The sequence below is a fragment of the Bubalus bubalis genome, chromosome 1 (genome assembly GCF_019923935.1).
Source record: "Bubalus bubalis isolate 160015118507 breed Murrah chromosome 1, NDDB_SH_1, whole genome shotgun sequence".
Classification (NCBI taxonomy): Eukaryota; Metazoa; Chordata; class Mammalia; order Artiodactyla; family Bovidae; genus Bubalus; species Bubalus bubalis.
In genome coordinates, this window is record NC_059157.1 from 187,223,589 (window position 1) to 187,246,481 (window position 22,893).

At 47.8% G+C, this 22,893-nt stretch overlaps 1 protein-coding gene across 1 annotated transcript in view; it reads left to right on the top strand.

The window, feature by feature from the left end:
* The window catches only part of UMODL1 (uromodulin like 1), a 79,841-nt gene extending 58,521 nt beyond the window's left edge, over nucleotides 1–21,320 (top strand). The window contains exons 17-22 of the mRNA XM_044947356.2: nucleotides 9,301–9,446; nucleotides 9,931–10,167; nucleotides 10,767–10,926; nucleotides 13,156–13,240; nucleotides 18,364–18,565; nucleotides 20,168–21,320. Of these exons, the coding sequence (XP_044803291.2) occupies nucleotides 9,301–9,446; nucleotides 9,931–10,167; nucleotides 10,767–10,926; nucleotides 13,156–13,240; nucleotides 18,364–18,545 (810 nt within the window). The 3' untranslated portion in view covers nucleotides 18,546–18,565; nucleotides 20,168–21,320. The remainder of the gene's footprint in view (nucleotides 1–9,300; nucleotides 9,447–9,930; nucleotides 10,168–10,766; nucleotides 10,927–13,155; nucleotides 13,241–18,363; nucleotides 18,566–20,167) is intronic.
* The last annotated feature ends 1,573 nt before the right edge of the window (nucleotides 21,321–22,893 follow it).

Consider the following 22,893-nt stretch of genomic DNA (forward strand, 5'->3'; position numbering starts at 1 on the left):
GGCTCTGCTTTAAGGGCCACACCAGGCAGTGGCAACACATTCTGTGGGTTCAGCCAGCGCCAGGACTCGGGGAGAAGAAGCAGCCCCAAGCAGGTTGTCCTTGGAGAAACGTTTGGTCCAGGCATGGAGTGGGGGCCATCACCCAGTAAAGCCAGGTGGGGCCAGGCCAGCACTCAGCCCAGCACCCGGCTCGTGCCCTGGGGTGGGGAGAGGCCTCTGCAGGGAGCCTGTGAAAGGAGGCTGAAATGGTCCCAAGGGACATCTGGAAGGGACCATGCCTGTGGCCGGGGACAAGTGGTGGTGGCCGATGAGGGAGGCCAGGAGTTTACATGATAGAGGGTATCTAAGTGGCTCTGGCCAGTGGGACAGGCTGGGCTCTGGGTGGGAGGGCCGCACCAAGGGGAAGGGTTCCCTTTTGGAGGTAGGCTAGGGAGGGTCTCCCAGGGGGTAGGCCATGGCCCTGGGGGAGGATAGTCCTTATCAGGGAAACTGCTGGGTTAACTGCACTGCTGGGTGGGGAGGGCCCTGAGGGTCTTTGGCTTCATTTCCTAGAACAGGGGTGGGGAGGGTACTGGGACCTGCTGGCTGGGTATTTAGCTCCCTCATCAGCGCCAGGCTGGGTATTATTAGAAAGAAAGAAAGTGAAGTTGTTCAGTCATGTCCAACTCTTTGTGATCCCATGGACTGTAGCCCACCAGTCTCCTCTGTCCATGTAATTTTCCAGGCAAGAGTACTGGAGTGCATTGCCATTTCCTTCTCCAGGGGATCTTTCTGACCCAGGGATCAAACCCAGGTCTCCTGCATTGCAGGCAGACGCTTTACCCTCTGAGCTACCAGGGAAGCCCCTGGGTATTATTATCCATGTTTAATCAATAGGACCTGGAAGCTCACCAAGGTCTAAGGGGTAGGTCAATGTCAAGGTTGCCTGGCCTCCGAGAACCCTGTAGCCTCTGTGACTCTGCTGCTCCAAGGGTCTCAGTGGCACAGGGTGGGACCCTCAGAGGCTCTGGCTGGAGCCCTGGGTGAGCTCCCTTGTGGGGCGGGGGAGCCTGGGCACAGGCTGGCCTGAGCTTGCTGATGACCCCAAGTCTAGGGCACAGGGAGGTGACATCTCAGGCTGAAAGGGTCAGAATCAGTGTTGTGCTAAGCAGGAGGCCCGGACATGACCCAGGGCCTGAGTAGGATGGGCTGGGGGAGGGCAGGTTGGAGACGTGGTGCAAACACAGCTCAGAGTGCCAGCCCACCTCAATGCCAGATCCTGGGCCAAGGGCAGGCCAGGCAGCTGGAGGTCAGTGGGGACCTGTGGGCCTGGCTGCCCCTTGGGGGGGTCCTCAGACCCACAGACAGGGCCCTTGGGTTAAAGGACCAGTTAGGATGCTTCTGGTGAGCACAGCCTTCCTCAGCCCTGCTCCGACCCTCTAACCAGTACAACCGGAAACAACCAGGGTTATGGTTCTCTTTCTTAAAGATCCCTAAGACTCTCAAATGCAGGTGGGTGCACAGAGAGGGGAGGCGAAGCTGCTGCCGTGGTTCTTGGGGCCACTTTGGTGCGGGTCTTGTAGAACCAGGGAAAGATAGGAGCAATAAGACACTCCTGCCTGTGGTGCTCAGGCGGGAGGAGCCCTGGGCTGCCCCGTGGGGGAGTCGTCGCCGTCCACAGGACTGGAGGGCAGACAGGGGCCCAGAGACAAGGAGAAGGCTGTAGATGTCAGCTGTCCTGCTTGCTTGTCTTTCTGAGCTGGACAAACACCTGGTTGAGCAATTAAATTCAGTAAGACTCGGAGCCCATTCAGAGCAAAAGGAAATTCATGTCTCATGAGTCATATCCAAGCCCTGGAAGCCACAGGAACTCTTATGTGTTTTGAAATTTGTCAAAAACTAAGATTCTCCCGAAGGCTTCCTTATACAAATACAACAGAGTATATGCTGTTAGTGGGTTCTGCCTCCTTTTATTTTTGGTTAAATTTTATTGACTTCCCAGTTTTTAATAAAAGTGAAATTCAGGGTCTCACTTCTGAGTTTATTCACTCTATACAGATGATTTAGATCTGGCTAGGAAGAGATAGGGCTTCCCTGGTGTCTCAGTGGTAAAGAAGCCGCTTGCCAATGCAGGAGACGAAACACATGGATTTGATCCCTGGGTCGGGAAGATCCTCTGGAGGAGGAAATGGCAACCCATTCCAGTGTTCTTGTCTGGAAAATCCCCTGGACAGAGGAGACTGGCAGGCTACAATCCATGGCGTCTCAAAGAGTCGGACATGACTAAGTGACCGAGCAGAGCACAGCACAGCACTGGAAGAGATAGAAATGAGCCCATGCCCCAAAGATTTCCTGGAGTATAGAATCATCTTCATAATTTGTGTAATATTCGTACGATGATGGAAGGAGACTGCCCAGGTTTTCTGAGGCAGTTTTCAAAGTGAGTCAAGGCACATGACGTCCACTGCTGTGAGGGCACGTATTCTAGATTCGTTGTCTTTAATAAAGCTCATCCAAGATGTGACTTCATGGCTTTGTAAAACCAAATGTGCTCAATGAGATTCTGTTAATGAACTGAAAAAACACGGAACTTATAAACATCATGCAGATCATTCAAAAACGTGGAAAGATGAACATGCTTCATAGATCAGTTGTGTCTGACTCTTTGTGACCCAATGGGCTGTAGCCCACCAGTCTCCTCTGTCCATGGAACTGGCCAGGCTAGAATACTGGAGTGGGTTGCCATTTCCTTTTCCAGGGGATCTTCCTGACCCAGGGATTGAACCCACATCTCCTGTGTCTCCTGCATTGGCAGGAGGATTCTTTACCACAGCTCCGCTTGGGAAGCCTGGAGATATGAACACAAGCACTTTATTTTAAAAAGCAATCATAGGAGATAGGTGTAAATTCAAAGATGTTTAAATGTTTTCATTTTGAATCGTTCACTTAAGAACCCATGTGACTTTCTTCCTAGATGCTAATGCATCTGGAGTCTCTACCAAGGAAAATGAACTCTAAAAATTATGATGACTTTCACTCTAATTTCAGTGTTTGTATAATAAGCTAGAGAGACCAATACTATCCAAGAGCTAAAGATGCTTTAAAAAATGTTTTCTTCCAATTTTATTGAGAGATAACGGACATACAGCACTGTAGACGTTTAAGGTATATACATACCAAAATGATTAGGGACTACCCTGGTGGCTTAGAAGGTAAGGAATCCACCTGCAACACGGGAGACCCAGGTTTAATCCCTGGGTCAGGAAGATCCCCCGGAGGAGGAAATGGGAACCCACTCCAGTATTATTGCCTGGGAAATCCCATGGACAGAGGAGCCAGATGGGCTACAGTCCATGGGGTCTCAAAGAGTCAGATAGGACTGAGCACACACACACACACACACACACACACACACAGGCCTACATTCATCATGAAATACGTATCACAATAAGTGTAGTGAACATCCATCATCTCATATAGATACAAAACTTAAAAAATAGAAAAAGTTATTTTTCCTTGGGATAAGAGCTCTGAGGATTTACTCTCTAACAACTTCCATGTATAAAGTGAAGCAGGGCTAATTATATGTATTATGTTGTGATACCTATGAGGTATGATACATCTTACCTCTCTAGTACTTATTCATCTTATAACTGCAAGTGTGTGCCTTTCGATCACCCTCATCCAATTCCCTTGCTCTCACTCCTGCCTCTGGTAACCACACATCTAATCTCTTTTTCTATGTTTGTTTCTTTTTGAAGTATAATTGATCTATAACACTGTTAGTATCTGTTGCAACATAGTAATTCAATATTTCTATGCATTTCAAAATGACCACCATGTAAGTCTAGTTCTGCTATGTCACCATACAAAGATATTAACTAGCTATTGACTGTATTCCCCACACTGTACATTTCATACCATGGACCATTCATTTTATAGCTGGAAGTTTGAATCTCTTACTCTCCTTCACCTATTTCTCCTCCCTTCCTCCTGGCAACCACTCTTTGTTCTCTGTATCTATAACTATTTCTATTTTGTTATGTTTGTTCATTTGTTTTGTATTTTAGATTCCACACACAAGGGATAACATATAGTATTTGCCTTTTTCTGACTTATTTCCTTTAGCATGACACCCTCTAGGTCCATCCATGTTGTTGCAAATGGCGAAATTCCATTCTGTTTTTATGGCTCAGTAGTATTCCATTATGTATATTGTTGTTCAGTTGTCCTGTCATGACTGACTCTCTGCTATCCCTGTCCCTCTGCCTCCCTGTCCCTCACCATCTCCCAGAGTTTGCCCAAGTTCATGCCCATTGCCTCAGTGATGCCATCCAGCCATCTCATCCTCTGATGCCCTCTTCTCCTCTTGCCCTCAATCTTCCCCAGCATCAGGGACTTTTCTAACTAGTTGGCTGTTCGAATCAGGTGATCAAAATACTGGAGCTTCAGCTTCAGCATCAGTCTTTCTAATGAGTATGCAGGATTGATTTCCTTTAAGGTTGACTGGTTGGATCTCCTTGCTGTCCAAGGGACTCATAGGAGTATTTTCCAGCCCCACAGTTTGAAGGCATCAATTTATTGGCACGCTGCCTTCTTTACAGTCTAGCTCTCACAACTGTACGTGACTACTGGGGAGACCATAGCCTTGACCACATGGACCTTTGTCGGCAGAGTAATGTCTCTGCTTTTCAACACACTGTCTAGGCTTGTCATAGCTTTCCTGCTAGGAAGCAGTCATCTGATTTCATGGCTGCAGTCACCATGTGCAGTCATTTTAGAGCCCAAGAAGAGGAAATCTGTCACTGCTTCCACCTTTTCCCCTTCTATTTGCCATGAAGTGATGGGCTGGATGCCATGATCTTAGTTTTTTTAATATTTAGTTTTAGGCCAGCTTTTTCACTCTCCTCCTTCACCTTCATCAAGAGGTTCTTTAGTTCCTCTTTGCTTTCTGCCATTTAAGTGGTATCATCTGCATATCTGAGGTTGTTGATGTTTCTCCCATCTATCTTGATTCCAGCTTATAACTCGTCCAGCCCAGCATTTCTCATGATGTGCTCAGCATATAGATTAAATAAACAGGGTGACAACAGACAGCCCTGTGGTACTCCTTTCTCAATCCTGAACCAGTCAGTTGTTCCATACAGGGCTCTAACTGTTGTTTTTTGACCCATATACAGGTTTCTCAGGAGACAGCTAAGATTAGGTATGGTATATCCATCTCTTTAAGAGCTTCCCACAGTTTGTTATGATCCACAAAGTCGAAGGCTTTAGTGTAGTTGATGAAACAGAGGTAGATGTTTTTCTGGGATTCCCTTGCTTTCTCTATGATCCAGCGAAAGTTGGCTATTCAATCTCTTGTTCCTCTGCCTTTTAAAAAACTCATTTTGTACATCTTAAAGTACTTCCCTGGTAGCTCAGATGGTAAAGTGTCTGCCTACAATGCAGGAGACTTGGGTTCGATCCCTGAGTTGGGAAGATCCCCTGGAGAAGGAAATGGCAACCCACTTCAGTATTCTTGCCTGGAGAATTCCATGGACCGAGGAGCCTGGTAGGCTACAGTCCATGGGTTTGCAAAGAGTCGGACACGACTGAGCGACTTCACTCACTCACTCAAAGTACTTGATTCACATAATGCTAAAGATTAGCATGCAAGTTCTTAGGCATGACTTTACTAGCATGGGAGATGAATGCAATTGTCTAATGCTCAGCGCATTCTTTAGTACTACCCTTCTTGGGAATTGGGATGAGGACTGACATTGTCCAGTCCTCTGGCCACTACTGGGTCTTCCAGATTTGCTGACATATTGAGTGTAACATTTTGATAGCATCATCTTTTAGGGTTTTTCAGATCCTGTGTCCATTTTTAAATTGGGTTTGTTTTTCTTGATGTTGAGTTGTATGAGTTCTTTGTATGTCTTAGATATTAACCCTATCAGATATGTGGTGGGTTAGTTGCTAAGTTGTGTCTGATTCTTGCAATCCCATGGACTGCAGGCCACCAGATTCCTCTGTCCATGGGATTTTCCAGGCAAGAATACTGGAATGGGTTGCCATTTCCTTCTCCAGGGGATCTTCCTGACACAGGAATTGAACCTGAGTCTCCTGCATTGCGGGTGGATTCTTTGCCAACTGAGCCACCATATAACGTTTGCAAATATCTTCTCCCATTCAGTAGGTTGCCTTGTTTTGTTGATAATGTCATTCATTATGTAAGTTTTTAGTTTATGTAGTCCCATTTGTTTACTGTTGCTTTTGTTTCCATTTCCTGAGAAGACATATCAAAAAATACTAATAAGACTGATTTCACAGAGCATACTGCCTATGTTTTCTTCCACAAGTTTTATGGTTTCAGGTTTAACATTTAAGTCTGTATCCATTTTGAACTTATTATTATTATTATTATTATTATTTTTTGCATGGCATGAGAGTAAACCAGTTTGATTCTTTGGCATGTCTAGTTTTCCCAAAACCATTTTTTTGAAAAGTTGGCTTATCCTCATTGTATATTCTCATAGATTAATTTCCCAAGTAAGTGTGGGTCAACTCCTGGGCTCTCCACTCTGTTCCATAGATCTGTGTCGGTTTAGGTGCCACTACCATGCTGTTTTAATTACTGTAGCTTTGTAGTATAGTCTAAAGTCAGGAAGTATGATACTTCCAGTTTTGTTCTTCTCTCTAAAGATTGTTTTGGTTGCTTGGGGTCTTTATGTTTCCATACAAATTTTAGAATTTTTTGTTCTAGTTCTGTGAAAAAGGCCCTTGGTTATTTGGATAAGGATTGCCTTGAATCTGTAGATTGCCCTGGTAGAATGGTCATTTTAACAATATTAATTCTTCTGATCCATGCACACAGTATATCTGTCCATCTGTTTGTGTTGGCTCCAGTTGCTTTTATCAGTGTCTTACAGTTTTCTGAGTACAAGTATTTTACCTCCCTATTTAAATTTATTCCTAGGTTTTTACTTTTATTTCCTGATGTAATTGTAAATGAGATTGTTTTCTCTTTCTGGTAGCTTATTAGTTTAATAGCTCCTGTTAGTGTACAGAAATGCAGCAGATTTCTATATATTAATTATGTTTCTGCAACTTTACTGATTTCATTGATGAGGTTTTTTTTTTTTTTTTTTTGGTGATGTCTTTAGGATTTTGGGGCTTCCCTGATAGCTCAGTTGGTAAAGAATCCGCCTGCAATGCAGGCAACCCTGGTTCAATTCCTGGGTTGGGAAGATCTCCAGGAGAAGTGCTATTCTACCCACTCCAGTATTCTTGAACTTCCTTTGTGGCTCAGCTGGTAAAGAATCTGCCCACAATGTGGGAGACCTGGGTTTGATCCCTGGATTGGGAAGATCCCCTGGAGAAGGGAAAGGCTACCCATTCCAGTATTCTGGCCTGGGTAATTCCATGGACCACATAGTCCATGGGGTCACAAAGAGTCAGGCATGAGTGACTTTCACTTTAGGATTTTCTATGTATAGCATCATGTCATCTGCAAAGAGTGACAGTTTTACTTCTTTCTTTCTAATTTGGATTCCTTCTATTTCTTCCTTGTCTAATTGCTGTGACTAGGACTTCAATACTATGTTGAATAAAAGTGGTGACAGTGAGCATTCTTGTTTTGCTCCTGATCTTAGAGGAAATGCTTTCAGCTTTGAGTGTGATGTTAAAGAGCTGAAGATTCTTTGATGTAACCAACTTTACCAGTTTGTCCGGTCTGTTTAATATGCACACAAGTAAAACATACTCATTCTATAATTTATTATAAAACAGCAAATAAGGAGTAGATGTAGTAGCTGTAGAAGGAAAGATAATTCAAAATGTCCTTCTGTTCAGGAACTTTCTGATCATCAGAGAGCAGACAATTCCCTTCCTACTCCTCTAAGCTTTGTCCTGCAGATGAAGTTTTGTTTTCAGATCCACTCAAGTCAAGGCTTAGTTGTCCATTGGGTTTCTTGTCAGTTAGAGGCACAGGTCACATTAGTATTGGTAATCTCAGAATCTCTATTTTCAGCAAATGCTCTACGGGCAACCTTATCAGGATTAGGCCATTTGTCATATGGCTCATACTCTGCTTTGCTCTATCGTCCTTCAGGCAGTCCAATAACATTTACTTTACTTGGCTGTGTATTTCCACCAACTCTAATTCCAATTTCTTCATAGGCATAATTTTCAGCCATGCCTCTTGTTTCCTCTTCACACAAAATTTCTCTTGTCTAGTTCTAAACTGTTAAGGTTGGTGACTTTAACAGAAGCAGAACAAGGCCCACTGCTGGCCATGGTGCACAGGAAGCGTTACAACCACAGGTCACCCAGGCTGTTCTCGGTTGGTCCTGGGCTCTGAGCTTCTAGTGATACTTGTGAAGGTGTCAATAAGGGGTATTGATCTTGGGGAGGCCACTACCATGACCGTCAACCTCCAAGCCACTGGCAAGTAAAGCAACTCAACAGATAATTACAACTTCAGGCATTTTGTCAAACAAAAGACTTTGGAATTTCACAGGAATTCTTATCTCCTCCAACAGTGCTCTCCACTGAATCAAATGATGAAACTGCCCATCTCAGGGTTTTCATCTCTGCTTTTGACTCTGGAAAAATTTCAGAACTCTCTTTGATATTGGCAAGCCCATCTCCTTGTACTGGTTGGTACACAACTGTCTGAAAATCTCTTTTTTTTTTCTGCTAAACATTCACATTCTGAGCAGCCAGTCCTTTATACCAGCTGACCTTGGGGTCATTTCTCTAGCATGAAACCGATTTGCTCTGCACTTCTGTTTATGGGCTTAACCTCGTTAATACTAACAGGCATCACAATGTTCCCTGGGGACTCGTGTCCTCAGGCGTGAACTGCATTATCACCTCACATCCCCCAGTCCTCTTCCAGATCACATTCATTTTCTTTAGGTTGCCCTCTGGATCTTTGGTTCTGTGTTATTCTCTGCAAAATTACAATGCAGTTTTCTGAGTCACGGACTTTAACCGATTTATTTTAACTCAATTTCTTCGGTGAGGGCTCTGTACTCTCATTTTCAGAAATGTCCTTGAGGATTATTTGGGCAGCAGCCTGATCTGTTGTTTGGGGTATCTGATCTTGTTTCTCTCTGGCTCTCTCTTAATGCAGAAAAGGAGCACAGGAAATAGGCTAAATCAGGTGTCCCAGTGTTAAGTTCTCTTTTGCAATTTATACTGGGGGAAAAGTTGTCAGCGTTTTCACACTTGGAGGGGATAAACTTTAAACAGCCCCTGCACCCAGAGCCGTGATCGGCAGCCATGTTGGTGGCTGACTGGGGCCCGGGAGCTCACTCACTTCCCGTTTGTTCTCAGAACATGACCACTACGGTGGTGAGGACCATGCTGAGGAACGACGTGTCCCCAGAGGGCATCATCCACCACATGAAGATTGAGAGCCCCATCCTCTGCGCCTTCCAGAATGACCTCCTGACCTCATCCGGCTACACGCCCGAGTGGGGGTGAGCGCAGAGGTCTCTCCCCTACTCAAAGGGGCTCATACTCCTCCCAGCACCTTCACCTGGGGGTTTCTTTAGGGCATCAGTCACTTGAAGACCCTTCTGAGAGACTGAATGTACACACGGATACTGGCCAGGACTTAACTAACTGCCAGTTTCCCTAGATTTGTTCCCTTTTCCAGTTTGAACCAACCAGAGATAGTCAGGTCTGCTCCCCCAGCCCGCCACATAGGATGCCATTGGGCACACCTGAGCTCCCCTTTCCCCTGTGAAACTCACCCCTCCTCTGCCTGCCTTCAGGTCTCCACCAAGCTCTAGTGACCGGGGCTGGCCCCAGCTCTAGCCAGCTTAGGGGAAAAAATAGCCTTCCTCTGCTTGTTCTCACTGGATGGTTTTTTATTTCCACCCTTCTTTGGAGTTGCATTTTGGGGAGAAATGGGAACAAGTGAGTCAAAGAAGCAGCCCCTGCAAACACTCTGTCTTGCAGGGTTTACACTATCATCGAGGACCTCCACGGCGCTGGAAGTTTCATCACTGAAATGCAGTTATTTATTGGAGACTCTCCGATTCCTCAGAATTACAGTGTGTCTGCCAGCGATGATGTAAAGATCGAAGTAGGGCTCTATAAGCAGAAAAGCAACCTGAAGGTGGTCCTGACCGAGTGCTGGGCCACGCCGTCCAGCGACGCCAGGGACCCGGTCATGTTTGGTTTTATTAACAACAGGTGAGGGCTCGGGGGCCACTGGGCACCTGCCCCCTGCTGTGCAGTCTGATTTTGCTGTTGTTGCTCAGCCATGTCTGACTCTCTGCAACCCCATGAACTGCAGCACACCAGGCTCCTCTGTCCTTCACTGTCTTCCGGAATTTGCTCAAACTCATGTCTATTGAGTCAGTGATGCCATCCAACCATCTCATCCTCTGTCATCCCCTTCTCTTCCTGCCCTCAATCTTCCCTAGCATCAAAGTCTTTTCCAGTGAGTCCACTCTTCACATCAGGTGGCCAAAGTATTGCAACTTCAGCTTTAGCATCAGTCCTTCCAATGAATATTCAGGGTTGATTTCCTTTAGGGTTGACTGGTTTGATCTCCTTGCAGTCAAAAGGACTCCCAAGAGAATTCCCAGATACACGTGGATGCAGACCTGGGTTCAGGCAGTGCCCTCAGGATACCTTCCTGTTGGGAAGTGGAGACCTAGCCATCCTTGCCTACTTGGAGACTTGTGGGCACGCTCCAGCTGCACTCAGGTGCAATGTAAGGAAACTCATCTGGCAACAAGGGCGGGAGGGCCAGCTTAGAACTAATGAGTCACCTTCTCTCTTCCCAGCTGCCCCATCCCCAATACCCACACGAACGTGATCGAGAACGGCAATTCCAACAAGGCCCGGTTTAAGCTGAAAATCTTTTCCTTCATCAACAACTCCATAGTCTATTTGCACTGCAAACTCCGCATCTGCATGGAATCCCCCGGAGCCACATGCAAAATAGTAGGTGTAACGCTATTCTAAACCTCTGGACTCACGCTCTATGCTATGAGGAGGGAGGCTCCACGATCAGAAGCCCGGGGTTTGGGCAGCTCTGGGACCCGACTTCATGGAGGAGGTTCTGGGCCCCACAGAATTGGCTTTTAAAAGGCGTGCAATGAGGTCTTGGTGGTGGACAGCCTTGGGTGGAAGACCGATGTCGCTGGGTGGTTCACTGGAGCCCTTCCTGGGGCCATACCCTTCCACTGGCTGTCACATCAGACCTTCCTTCTCATAGTGCTGTAGTGCCTCTCTTCAATTTTTACACCTAAATACGTGATCAAACACGTATTTAGGTGTAAAAATGTTTTAATTTGGAATTCTTTTTAGCAAGTTGACGGAACGCTACTGAATCCTAGCCATTACGCTGTTTAATCTTTTTTATTCTTTCCCGTTCAGCATTTATGCTGGGATTATGAATGACTTTACATTCTCATTTCCTCAGACCTTTGAAACTGAGATGTGCTTTGCGTTCCTGGGTTGCAGAATTATTCTTTGTCTACAGACAAGTAGGTGCAGTGACTGTCACGTGTCGCCTGTGGCGGACGGAGGATGGCGTGGAGGGCTTTGCTGGTCTTTGGGCCAGCCACTGCCTGTTTCTCTTTCCTTTGGGGGACACGCTTGTTCCTGTGCTCCTCACTGAAGTTGGGTGGTTTTCCAGGGTGATCAGCGGCAGGGCATTGTCTGAATGCACAGGAGAAGAAGCCCAGCGACTCTTGGTTTTGTTGTTACTTTTTCTCAAACAGAAGATCTTCTGGAACAACAAGAGGAAGGGAGCACAGACTCCCAGTGCTTGCCTGTGGAGGGACCCTGACCTGCATCGGCCCCTTAGAAACACTAAGGGTGTTTTATTATTTATTTATTTGGCTGTGCTGGGTCTTAGTTGTGGCACACGGGATCTTTAGCTGTGGCATGTGAACTCTTAGTTGGGGCATGTGGGATCTAGTTTCCTGACCAGGGATCAAACCTGGGCACCTGCACTGGGAGCATGGAATGGTCTTAGTCACTGGACCACCAGGGAGGTTCCAGCACTAAGGATGTTAATGGCCATGACAGCCTCGGTAAGGAGCTGCCAGTTCTCAAATTCTCTCTAATAGGGGCTGCACATACTTCTTTCCAACTTCCTTTGGGATAGGTGTTGTATTGTCTTCCCAGGGCTGCTGTAACAAAGTGTGTGCATGCATACGTGCGTGCGAAGTTGCTTCAGTTGTGTCCAACTCTTTGTGACTCTATGGACTCTAGCCTGCTAGGCTCCTCTGTCCATGGGATTTCCCAGGCAAGAATATTGGAGTGGGTTGCCATACCCTCCTCCAGGGGATCCTCCCAATCCAGGGATCCAATCCCCATCTTTTGCATCTGTTGCATTGGCAGGAGGGTTCTTTACCATTAACACCACCTGGGAAGCCCTGCTGTAACAAAGTACCATAGGCTTAAATAGCAGAAATCTCTTCTCACACAGCTCTGGAAGCTGGAAGTCCAAGATGGAGGTGTCGGCTAGGTTATTCCTCCTGAGGCTGTGGGGAGAATCTGTTGAGGTCTGGCTCTCTGCCTGGTCGGTGCCACCTTCTCCCTATGTCTTCACACATCTTCCCTCTGTGCATGCCTGTGTCTGTGTGCAAATGCCCCTGTTTCCAAGGACACAATCACACTGGGTTAGGGTCCACCCTAACGGCCTCCTCTTACCTGGATCCTCTGCAAAGACTTTGTTTCCACCTAGCGTCACATCCACAGGTACTGGGGTTAGGACTGTAACATCTTTGGGGGCGGGGCACAGTGCACTCCGTCACAGGTATATAGCAAGTAGATTCTATGTCACTGAAACTTTTTGTAAGGCAAAGGCATTAAAAGGAGCAAGTGTCTGCAGCAGGCTGTGAAGAACACAAAGGTGACTCTGAGATGAGGCCAGAGCTAGTAACTGGAGACAGCTCAGGAGGCTACATCTTGCTTCCTCAGACCCGCTTGCTGCCTAGTCCTCCCCTCATCTAGCTGGGCATCCAGCCTGGTACAGTCCTTTGGTCCAGGTGATCTGGGCTCCCCAACATCCTTCCCCACTGATTGAACACATCCATTGTGACTTGATGTTTCTAGCAGGAAAGAGCGTGTGCAAATCAGTGTACCATCCCTGAGAGTGGGTACCTTTCTTATAACCATTGTTCAACTAATGTGAACACTTTTTTCCTATGAAAACAACAGAACTGTGATGACTTTCGGTCACTGAGAAGCAGCGAGCCATCCGTGATGCACCAGATGTCCTGGGGACCCCTGATTCGGTCTGAAGGTGAGCAGGTGACTCGGGTTAGACAACTAAACCTGGGCATTGATTCAGAAACTTCTAGCTGTCCCCAAATATCTGTTCTTCCCTCCTTCAACGATAATAGCACCCTCAGTTTTTAGGGGACAGGTGGCTGCCAGGAAAAACTATAGTTCCCAGCCAACCTCGCAGCAAGAGTGGCTGCATGAGTGAACTCTGGTTAATAAGTTGCAAAGTGAAGTGAAGTGAAGTGAAGTGAAGTCACTCAGTCGTGTCCGACTCTTTGCGATCCCATGGACTGTAGCCTACCAGGCTCCTCTGTCCATGGAATTCTCCAGGCAAGAATACTGGAGTGGGTTACCATTTTCTTCTCCAGGGGATCTTCCCGACCCAGGGATTGAACCCAGGTCTCCTGCATTGCAGGCAGATGCTTTACCATCTGAGCTACCAGGGAAGCCCCAATAAGATGCAAACGGGAGTGTCAAATGCCCTCCTTATAAATACATGGCATGCACCCAGCTGCCTGACACGCAGGGGAGGTGGCTGCAGCCAGCTACCACCTGGGGCCATGAGGACCATCCAGACAGGAGCTGGAAGGAACTGGTGCCCCAGGACACCCTGGAGCAAAGCTGCGGGGCCAGGCTTGAGCTCTGACCTCCCATTTTTATGCCAGAAAGAAAGAAACTGCCATTTTCTTTGTACTGCTATTTTGGGGTTTTCTCTTTCTTGCAGCTAAACCTAATCCTAGTTGATTTTCCCTTTTTATTCTGTTTCTTCCTAATCTGGACGGCCTTCTTTGTCTCTCTATTTTCTTGTTCAAGAATCTCTGGGTTCTGGAGGCAGGGTGTAAACCAAGACAGGAGTCCTGACCAGAGCTTAGGAAGGAAGGCTTTCAGCCAATGATATTCAGCTGCTGGTTCTCATCCAGAACATTTCAGAAATTTAAAAGATCACAGGTTCCCAGCCAGGCCCAGGCCTGTCCACTCAGGGTCTCCCAAGCAGGACTCCAGGCCCTGGCGTTTGCACTGGTCCTTGGGCGATCACTGGCCCGGGTCCTGTGACAGTGCTTTTCCTGCCCTCTTCATTGTCTTAAATTGCCAAGAGCTGGTTGATCTGGGGCTCTAATATGAAAGAGAACATATATGTGAATTACATTCACTAAGAACCATAAACTGAGTGGTTAAAATAACAGAAAATACTCTTGAAATCTGGAGACACATATCCAAGATCACATAATGGGTGGGGCTGGCTCCTTCCAAAGTCTCCAAGGGCCTCCGTTCCAGGCCTGGCTCCCAGCCTCTGCCGGTCCTACTGGGTGACCTGGCTGTGGCCGCCTCCCTCCAGCCTCTGCCTCTGTCATCTCGTGGCTTCTCCTGAGCACCTCTGTCTTCTTATGGGGACACTGGTCATTGAATTAGGGGCCTCTCCCACTTCAGTATAACTTCTTAACTAATGACATCCGCAAGGACCATATTTCCGAATAAGGTCGCATTCTGAGGCACTGGAGGTTCAGACCCAACACATAATTTTTGGAGGATTGTGCTTCAACATATAACACTGTTTGCTGGCCTTTTAAAGGAAGAATCCACCCAGGCAATCCCTGAATCTGTGCTGCCAACAGATCATCTATCAGCATCATACTTTTTTGCACTTAATTTTTGGAAATCATCCATGGCCATTTACTTTTGCAGAGAACATAATTTCTCAGACACTACAGTTTTGTGTGTGTGTGTGTGTGTGTGTAAGAAGTTGAGAAAGTTTGAGGTTAATGTCCTATAGGCTTCTGAAATGAACCAGTGGGAAGGGTCTGGAGCAATTGTGGAGGAGGCTCAGAAGTGAGAAGCCTGGGGGTCCCCGGATGGTGGCTGAGCTCAGCCTCTGGAAGGCCTGGGTTCTAGGTTCCCAGCTCCTGGGTCTTTACACACCTCCATCACTGCCCCTCACTGAGATGTGTCCCCGTCACAGGGGCAGTGACAGTCTTTGCAGAAGGAGTGGTCATGTACGTCACACCATGATGTCACCACCGCCCCGTGCGTGGGTGCTCATGCTTCTGGGGGAGGACCCATGTCTTTTAAATGTCTCATCCATCAGGGCTGACACGTGGATGTTATGTTTAAGGAGACATTCCCACTGATGGTGCAGGTCACGTTGCAACACAGGCTTGCTCTCTATTTGTAAGCATCTCTCCTGAAACAGTAACCATTCCTGGACCCTGATAACCAGTGGATAGTACTGGCCTGTGGACTCCATTCAGAGCAGCTCTGAGTCAGTAGCTGGTTAAGACCACTTGACTGTAGGGAACAGAAACCCAGCTGGAGAGGCAGCAACCAAACAGGTTCCCTTGTCTCTGGAGCTGGCAGTCTGGGGCTGTGGCTAGACTCCATGGGGCCAACCATGTGGGGGCTCTTCTGCTTTCTGCTGCAGCATCCTCAAGGGAGACAGTCCCCCCTTTATGGTCACAAGCTGGCCCCTGACATGAGATACAGAAGGAGGGTGGAATCTCCATGGTACCATCCACTGGAGGCTGGATTTAAGGGCCAGCTATAAATGAGTTGTTAGGAAGCTGGTGACCCAGAGTCTTGGGGCCTCAGGTTCCTTAGAAGGTTGCAGGTGCTCCAGCAATCATTCCCAGTATCCTCATCCCAGTGTGGCCCTCCCTTTGGAGGACGGGGTTGCCTGGTTTCCAGCTGACCCATCATACAGGCTCTCTGAAGGGAGCCTCTTCTAAGCCATCATTGACCACTTTGTTGCGCATGCCTGAGCTGTGACTGGGGGGCCCAGAGCAGCAGGCACTTCAGGCCATAACCCCAGAAATGGAAAACGGGGTCTCAAGTGTCCCTTGTTGCCCAGGAAGGCTTTCATACCCAGACCTTTCTGATAAGCTCCTGTGGTAAGATTGACATAAAATTTACCTAATATAAAGTTAACTTTTAAAATAAACTATTGGGTACAATTTAGCACACTCACAGTGTGGTACGACCATTACCTTTCTCTAGTTCCAAAACATATTCATCCCCCAAAGCAGTTCCAAGCCCACAGAGAGTGAACCCCAGCCCCACCCCCACCGCTGAAACCATGAGGTCGGTTCTCTGACTCCAGTTTCCCTAAAAACAGGATCACATGACTACTTGTGGTCCTCGGCAATCATGCCTGTCACTCAGCGCAGTGGATGTTTTCAAGGCTCATCTGTGTCCCACATAACGTGTGGCAGAACCTCCTCCCTTTTATGGCTGAATGCCATTCCTCTGGGTGATGGATCACGTTTGTTTGTTCATTCAGCCTTTGATGGATTCGGGTCTGTTTCCCCTTTCTGCTGCTGTGAACCTGCATATATGAGTATTTATTTGCATCCCTGTTTTCAGCAGTTTTGGGTCCAGACTCCCGTGTGCTTTCTTGCCCCCGAGTCTGGGAAAGGCTGGCTCCCGGTGCTTTGTTGCATGTGGGTACCGGCAACAAGTCCACTGAGCTCTCTGCCCCCACCCGCACTGCCTGTGGCTACCACGTGGCCTCCTCTTCTTGGCCAGTGACTATCCAGAGGATGAGCAGGAGGAGCTGTCCCCTCTGCTGTGCTCTCCTGGGCTTGAGGCACCTGCTCTGGCACCTCTGGGAGCCCGCGGGTTCACTGGCACACTGAGCAGCTGCCACGGGAGAGCCTGCTCCATCATGGGCTCCAACCTGAATCCTCCATCTAGGGGCGATGCTGGGGCTCAGCCGGGACCCGGCCCCGCTGCTGTGGGTGGACCTCCCACCCGCACCGTCTCACCCCTGTAGGTGTTACCCAGTCCAAGCTCGCTCCGTTTGCTGCATGATAGGCCAATACATCTGAGAGACAAAGGGTTAAGATAAGCGACTTTATTCAGGCAGCCCACTGACCAAGAAGATGGTAGGCTTGTGCCTCAAAATAACCATCTTGTCAGAGGGGTCTGGGTGCCAGGTTCCTTTACAGAGTCAGAGAGAAAGAAGCAAAGAGGAACTAAAGTCAAAAGGCAGAACAGAGAGGGAGGGGCAGTGGGGAAGTAAAGCGAAAGGGTCTGCAGTCTTGCAGAACATCTCCACGGGAGTGGCCAGCCTTTGGAAGGGGTGTGCTAATCACTTCTATTCACAGGTGGGTCAGTTCAGTTGCTCAGTCGTGCCCTACTCTTTGTTACCCCATGGACTGCAGCATGCCAGGCTTCCCTGTCCATTACCAACTCCTGGAGCTTGCTCAAACTCATGTCCATAGAGTCAGTGATGCATTCCAACCATCTCATCCTCTGTCATCCCCTTCTCCATCTGCCTTCAATCTTTCCCAGCATCAGGGTCTTTTCCAATGGGTCAGTTCTTCAGATCAGGTGGCTAAAGCATTGGAGCTTCAGTTTCAACATCAGTCCTTCCAATGAATATTCGGGTTGATTTCCTTTAGGATTGACTGGTTTGATCTCCTTGCAGTCCAAGGGATTCTCAAGAGTCTTCTCCAACACCACAGTTCAAAAGCATCAATTCTTCGGCACTCAGGTTTCTTTATAGTCCAACTCTCACATCCATACATGACTACCAGAAAAACCATAGCCTTGACTAGACAGACCTTTGTGGGCAAAGCAACGCCTCTGCTTTCTAATATGCTGTCTAGGTTTGTCATAGGTTTTCTTCCAAGAAGCAAGTGTCTTTTAATTGCATGGCTGCAGTCACCAACTCCTGTGACTTTGGAGCCCCCCCAAAAATAAAGTCTCTCACTGTTTCCATTGATTCCCCATCTGTTTGTTATGACGTGATGGGACCAGATGCCATGATCTTCATTTTCTGAATGTTGAGTTTTAAGCCAGCTTTTTCACTCCCCTCTTTCACTTTTATCAAGAGGCTCTTTGTTCTTCTTCACTTTCTGCCATAAGGGTGGTGTCATCTGCATATCTGAGGTTATTGATATTTCTCCTGGCAATCTTGACTCCATCTTGTGCTTCATCCAGCCTGGCATTTCGCATGATATACTCTGCATGTGGGTAGGGTCCGATTATCTGTAACCTGAGCAAAGGCACTCTCAGACATGCAGAGGGACAGAGTCCTCTGAGGCTGACCATTGTGTATGATTGCAATAATAGTCAAAAGCAATGAAAAGCAAGTTAAAGAAACAGTTCCAACATGGAGTCAGAACTGGCTTCTTCTGTGCAACGCAGGGTCACCTCTGGCGGCAGGGCCGGGCCTGGGAGCCGGCTACCTGGTCCTCATCGTGGGGGCCGCCTGCGCCTTGGTGGCTGGAGCCATTGCCCTCCTTGTCCGGCACTACCGGAGAATGACTGGACAATACGACCTCAAAGCCCAGACCGACAACTTCAGCTACCAGGCGTTCCATGAGTAAGGAGCCCGGCTGCCCCACAGGTAGGTGCCAAGTGAGACCCTCTGACGTGCGAGTCCCGCCTTCACCACTGATGGCGACCACACAGCGTATCCGGGGGTTTTGGCTACAGGTAGATTTGTGGGTGTTGCTGTCTCATGCCTGCAACACTGTGTGATTTTTAATAAGAAATATGTATTTGGTCTTTATCCACTGTTCCCGGTACACGTGTGTGTGCTCAGTCGCTGTCATGTCTGACTCTTTTGTGACCCCATGGACTGTAGCCCCCAGGCTCCTCTGTCCATGGGATTCTCCAGGCAAGAATACTGGAGTGGGTTGCCATGCCCTCCCCCAGGGGATCTTCCTGACCCAGGGATCAAACCCACATCTCTTATGTCTTCTGCGTTGGCAAGCAGGTTCTTTACCACTAGTGCCACCTGGGAAGCCCAACTTCAGCTCAACTTTCCTCTAACACTAAAGACAACAGCTGCCTTGGCCAGGTACCTTCTCGTCTGATTTGGAACACTCGAGGCATGGTCATGAAGACCCTTACATTTACTGACCCTGCTCCATACTGTCCTCGTTGGGGGTACTGTCACGTGGACACGCTCTGGAGTGGCTAGCCCACGTCCCCTTCTTCCATCCCCACATTTAGCCTGTCATTCTCTCGAGGTAACAGACCTTCAGCACAATTCAGTTTTACAGTGTGGTAGACCTGGGATTCATTCTTTAAATGAAGACAGTGGGCTCAGAGAGCTCAATCACCCAGGTCGGTCACACAGCAGAGCCTGGGTTACTTCTCCATGAGGTAGCGTCTCTTTCTGATTGACTTCGTTGTGAACAGAGAAATTATCCCCTGCTCCAGGATCTGGTCCTGGAGACACTGGGAACGTGATGTCCTCATCTGATCTCACCTGGTCTCAGCCCCCACCAACCTGAGAGCCCTTGTGACTCCAGGCCCTGGAGCCCTAACATCCCCATGGGAAGGACTGGGCCCGGGCCCATCACCAACCCACATAGAATCACAAGGAAATTTCAGTTCCTTACTTCAGATATAAAATAAGAATGACAACAAGGAGGCCAATACTTGTCCTGGGGAATTTCCAAAGAAATCTGGTGAGTTGACCAGGGAGGCTGGCCCCTCCTCAAAATTAAAACATGGAGGGAAAATTGGCCCCTGGTCTTTTCTTAAGCTCCTGGGACTTCTGTCTTCCAAAGTATATAAGGAAGAAACCTATGACTAGTTCTCAAGTTCTTGCAAAAATCTGCTCTTTGGAAAACATCAAACAAACATCCCCGAGGTTGACACTTGGCACAGCCCCACGGGGCGATGAGCCCTGTGTCCGGGTGGGTGGTCCACAAATAGTGCAAAGGCACAGAGTCCCCAGGGTGTGGCCGTCTGGCTCAAGTGTGTGCACCGTCACAGCTGCTTGCTTACCAGAGGGCGTGGCCTCAGCGGAGCCCAGGTTCCCATACCTCCTGGAGTCTCTGCCCTTTTATTGGGCCCAGCCTGGCCCCATTCAGCAAGCACAGATGTCGTGTCCTCAGGACTGGCAGTAACTCTCTACTCCTCACCCTCCCCGGGTTTCCAGCATAAACCTTACCTTTCCTGGCACAGACTGACCCAGATGATCTTCCCTACACAGGTAGCTGTGATCAAGTTCCAGTCATCACTCAAGCCTTGATGGGAGCCTGTTTTGTCCACATCCAAGCTTCGATGAGCCCCAGAGATGGAGAATACACAGACTATGCCTACCCCCAGGAGGCCCGTCCTCCATGTGGGTCCCAGACAAGCAGCAGCAGCAGGAGGGCGAGAGGAGCTGGTGGAGAAGCATGCAGGAGCCTGGACGCCGGGAGCCCCAGACACAGGGATTTTCAAACCAAGCTCCAATACAGCTCTGCCATCACCCAATCACCGCCACCACCCAGAGCTCCCAGCCCTGTTACCACCGCAAGTGGTCCAAGCCCCTGTGTTGGCTTTGCTCACTATCGACATCTATCACCTACCACCCACCCACCCATCCTTGTGCCCCTCTGTTAAATACACAAGATTTCACTTTCTCAAAGATATTTGACATCACACTTGAAATCCTATTTTTAAAAATAGGTCAGTCATAAAAAAATACTGCTAATGTGATTTTTAGTAGACACGTATACCCTTTGACTTTAGTCCTGCATTATTACCAAGATATTGCTTCTATGTACACAGCAGTGACTCAAAAAACACTCTATTAATATGAAAATATTTATAGCAAGTAGGAAAATATTTTATATATATATATATATCCCTATTTTATATTTTTCCAAGCATTTTCACAGCTACTAAAATAAATAAGTTACCTGGGGGTGAGGCATTATTTACCCATTGCATAATGGGTAACCATAAAATGAATGGGTGAGTTATTTACATAAGTTTACAAAATGAGCTCATGAGGAAATAGGTCTAGAAACTACGTTTTAGTTTAGAGTTTTCTTCATTGCACCATGCTAAGAGATAATGCTTCTTACTTTACTTGAAGTACATGGAATTGTATTTGATACCTAACACCTAAGAGTATAGTGTTTTTCCTTGATGAACTTAGAGTTAGAACATGGTCTTAGTTTTTAATTCATAGATTTAATTTTATTGAATGTTTTTAATTCATAGGATTAATTTTATTGAGTGTAATTAACACGGGACATTAGGGAAATGTATTTTGATTTATTGAAAATCCCAGAGTCACGATAGAATTACAATATGCAGTACCACGGATAACGATTCTGAGCGATTGGAATAAATTGCTACGGCACTGAAAGAGGCCCGTGCTGACGGCTCTGTCTGGTTCCATCCACCTCACAAGCTCACTCAGCATCTGCACGTGCTGTGTTTCAAGGACACCAGGAGCCCGTCTTGGCTCTTCCTGAGCTGTGTCCACTTGTTCTGACATCAGCTCAGGACTTCTCACTGACCTTTCTTGAGGAAGAGACAGTCAGTGCTCAGGCTTGAGACCTGTGACTGCGTGGCTGTTTGGATCTTAGTAAAGTGGTGGATGTGGACTTTAGAACCCCATCTTTAAAACTTCACCCACAGGGTTCATGTGATCTCAGTCACCACTGTGTCCAGTCACTAGTGTTTTCTGTAATAATGAAACTTTGGTCACCCCCTCTTTTTCCTTCCACTGCCCTAGTCCCCTCTTTGACAAGTATTTCCTGAGCGTATACTATGCACCAGGGCTTGAGCTCAGAGCAGGAGATCATGAGAGGCAGCTTGGTTCTGCCCTCAAGGGGCACATGGTCTTGCGGGGGAGAGACACTCAAATCAACTGATGATGGGGGTCATGACAAGTACTGAGAGGGGCAAGAACGTGTGTGTCGTGAGGTGCCCCTGACCTGGTCCACCCATCCACTCACCCACCCGTCCACCGTTCTCCTCTCTGCCCATCCACCCAACCACTCTTCATCCATCCCTCACCCCCTCCCTCCAACCTTCCTTCCTCCCATTCATCCATCCATCCAACCAGCAAAGATTGCTGAGTTCCCGTTCTTATGCTGACATTGTGTGCGTGCACGCTAAGTCGCTTTAGTCGTGTCTGACTCTGCGACCCCATGGACAGTAACCCGCCAAACTCCTCCATCCGTGGTATTCTCCAGCAAGAATACTGGAGTGGGTTGCCATGCCCTCCTCCAGGGGACCTTCCTGACCCAGATATCGAAACTGTGTCTCTTATGCCTCCTACGTTTACCACTAGCGCTACTGGGAAGCCGTATACTGACATTCGGAAGACAGAGTGAAGTAGAGTCCATGTCCCCAGAAACTCAACATCCAGCTAAAGAAAAGCCCCTATGAATCTTATGTGCAGTAAAGTCAGGGAAGCCAAGGAGAGAGGGAGGGAGCCAGAATTATGCATGTGTGTGCCCGTGTGCTCACATTACTCTCCAAGAGAGTCTTGGGTGCTGCTGGGTAAAGTTAGGCTCAGGCTGTATGTTGCTTGTCATTTAATCCCTCTGATCGAAGACTCTGCTGGCATGGCTCAGGAAGTGAATTCAAAGCATTGTGAAACAGAAGGAGGAAGGGCAGGATCCAGGGTGGCCCTGGACGTCTGTAGAGATTGTTCACTGCTTTTCAATGCAGAGGTCACCCCCAGAGTTGTGCAAGGCACACTCTGTGAGGCCAGACTTGGGAACCTCGGAGACCCTCCAGAAGACCCCTCCCGGGACAGAGTGGGCTGTCCTGCCTATCCAGGGTGGGGATTGCATGAGTGTGGTGCACACACCTGTGAAAGTGAAAGTTGCTCAGTTGTGTCCAACTCTTTCGACCCCATAGGCTATACAGTCCATGCAATTCTCCAGGCCAGAATACTGGAGTGGGTAGCCTTTCCCTTCTCCAGGGGAT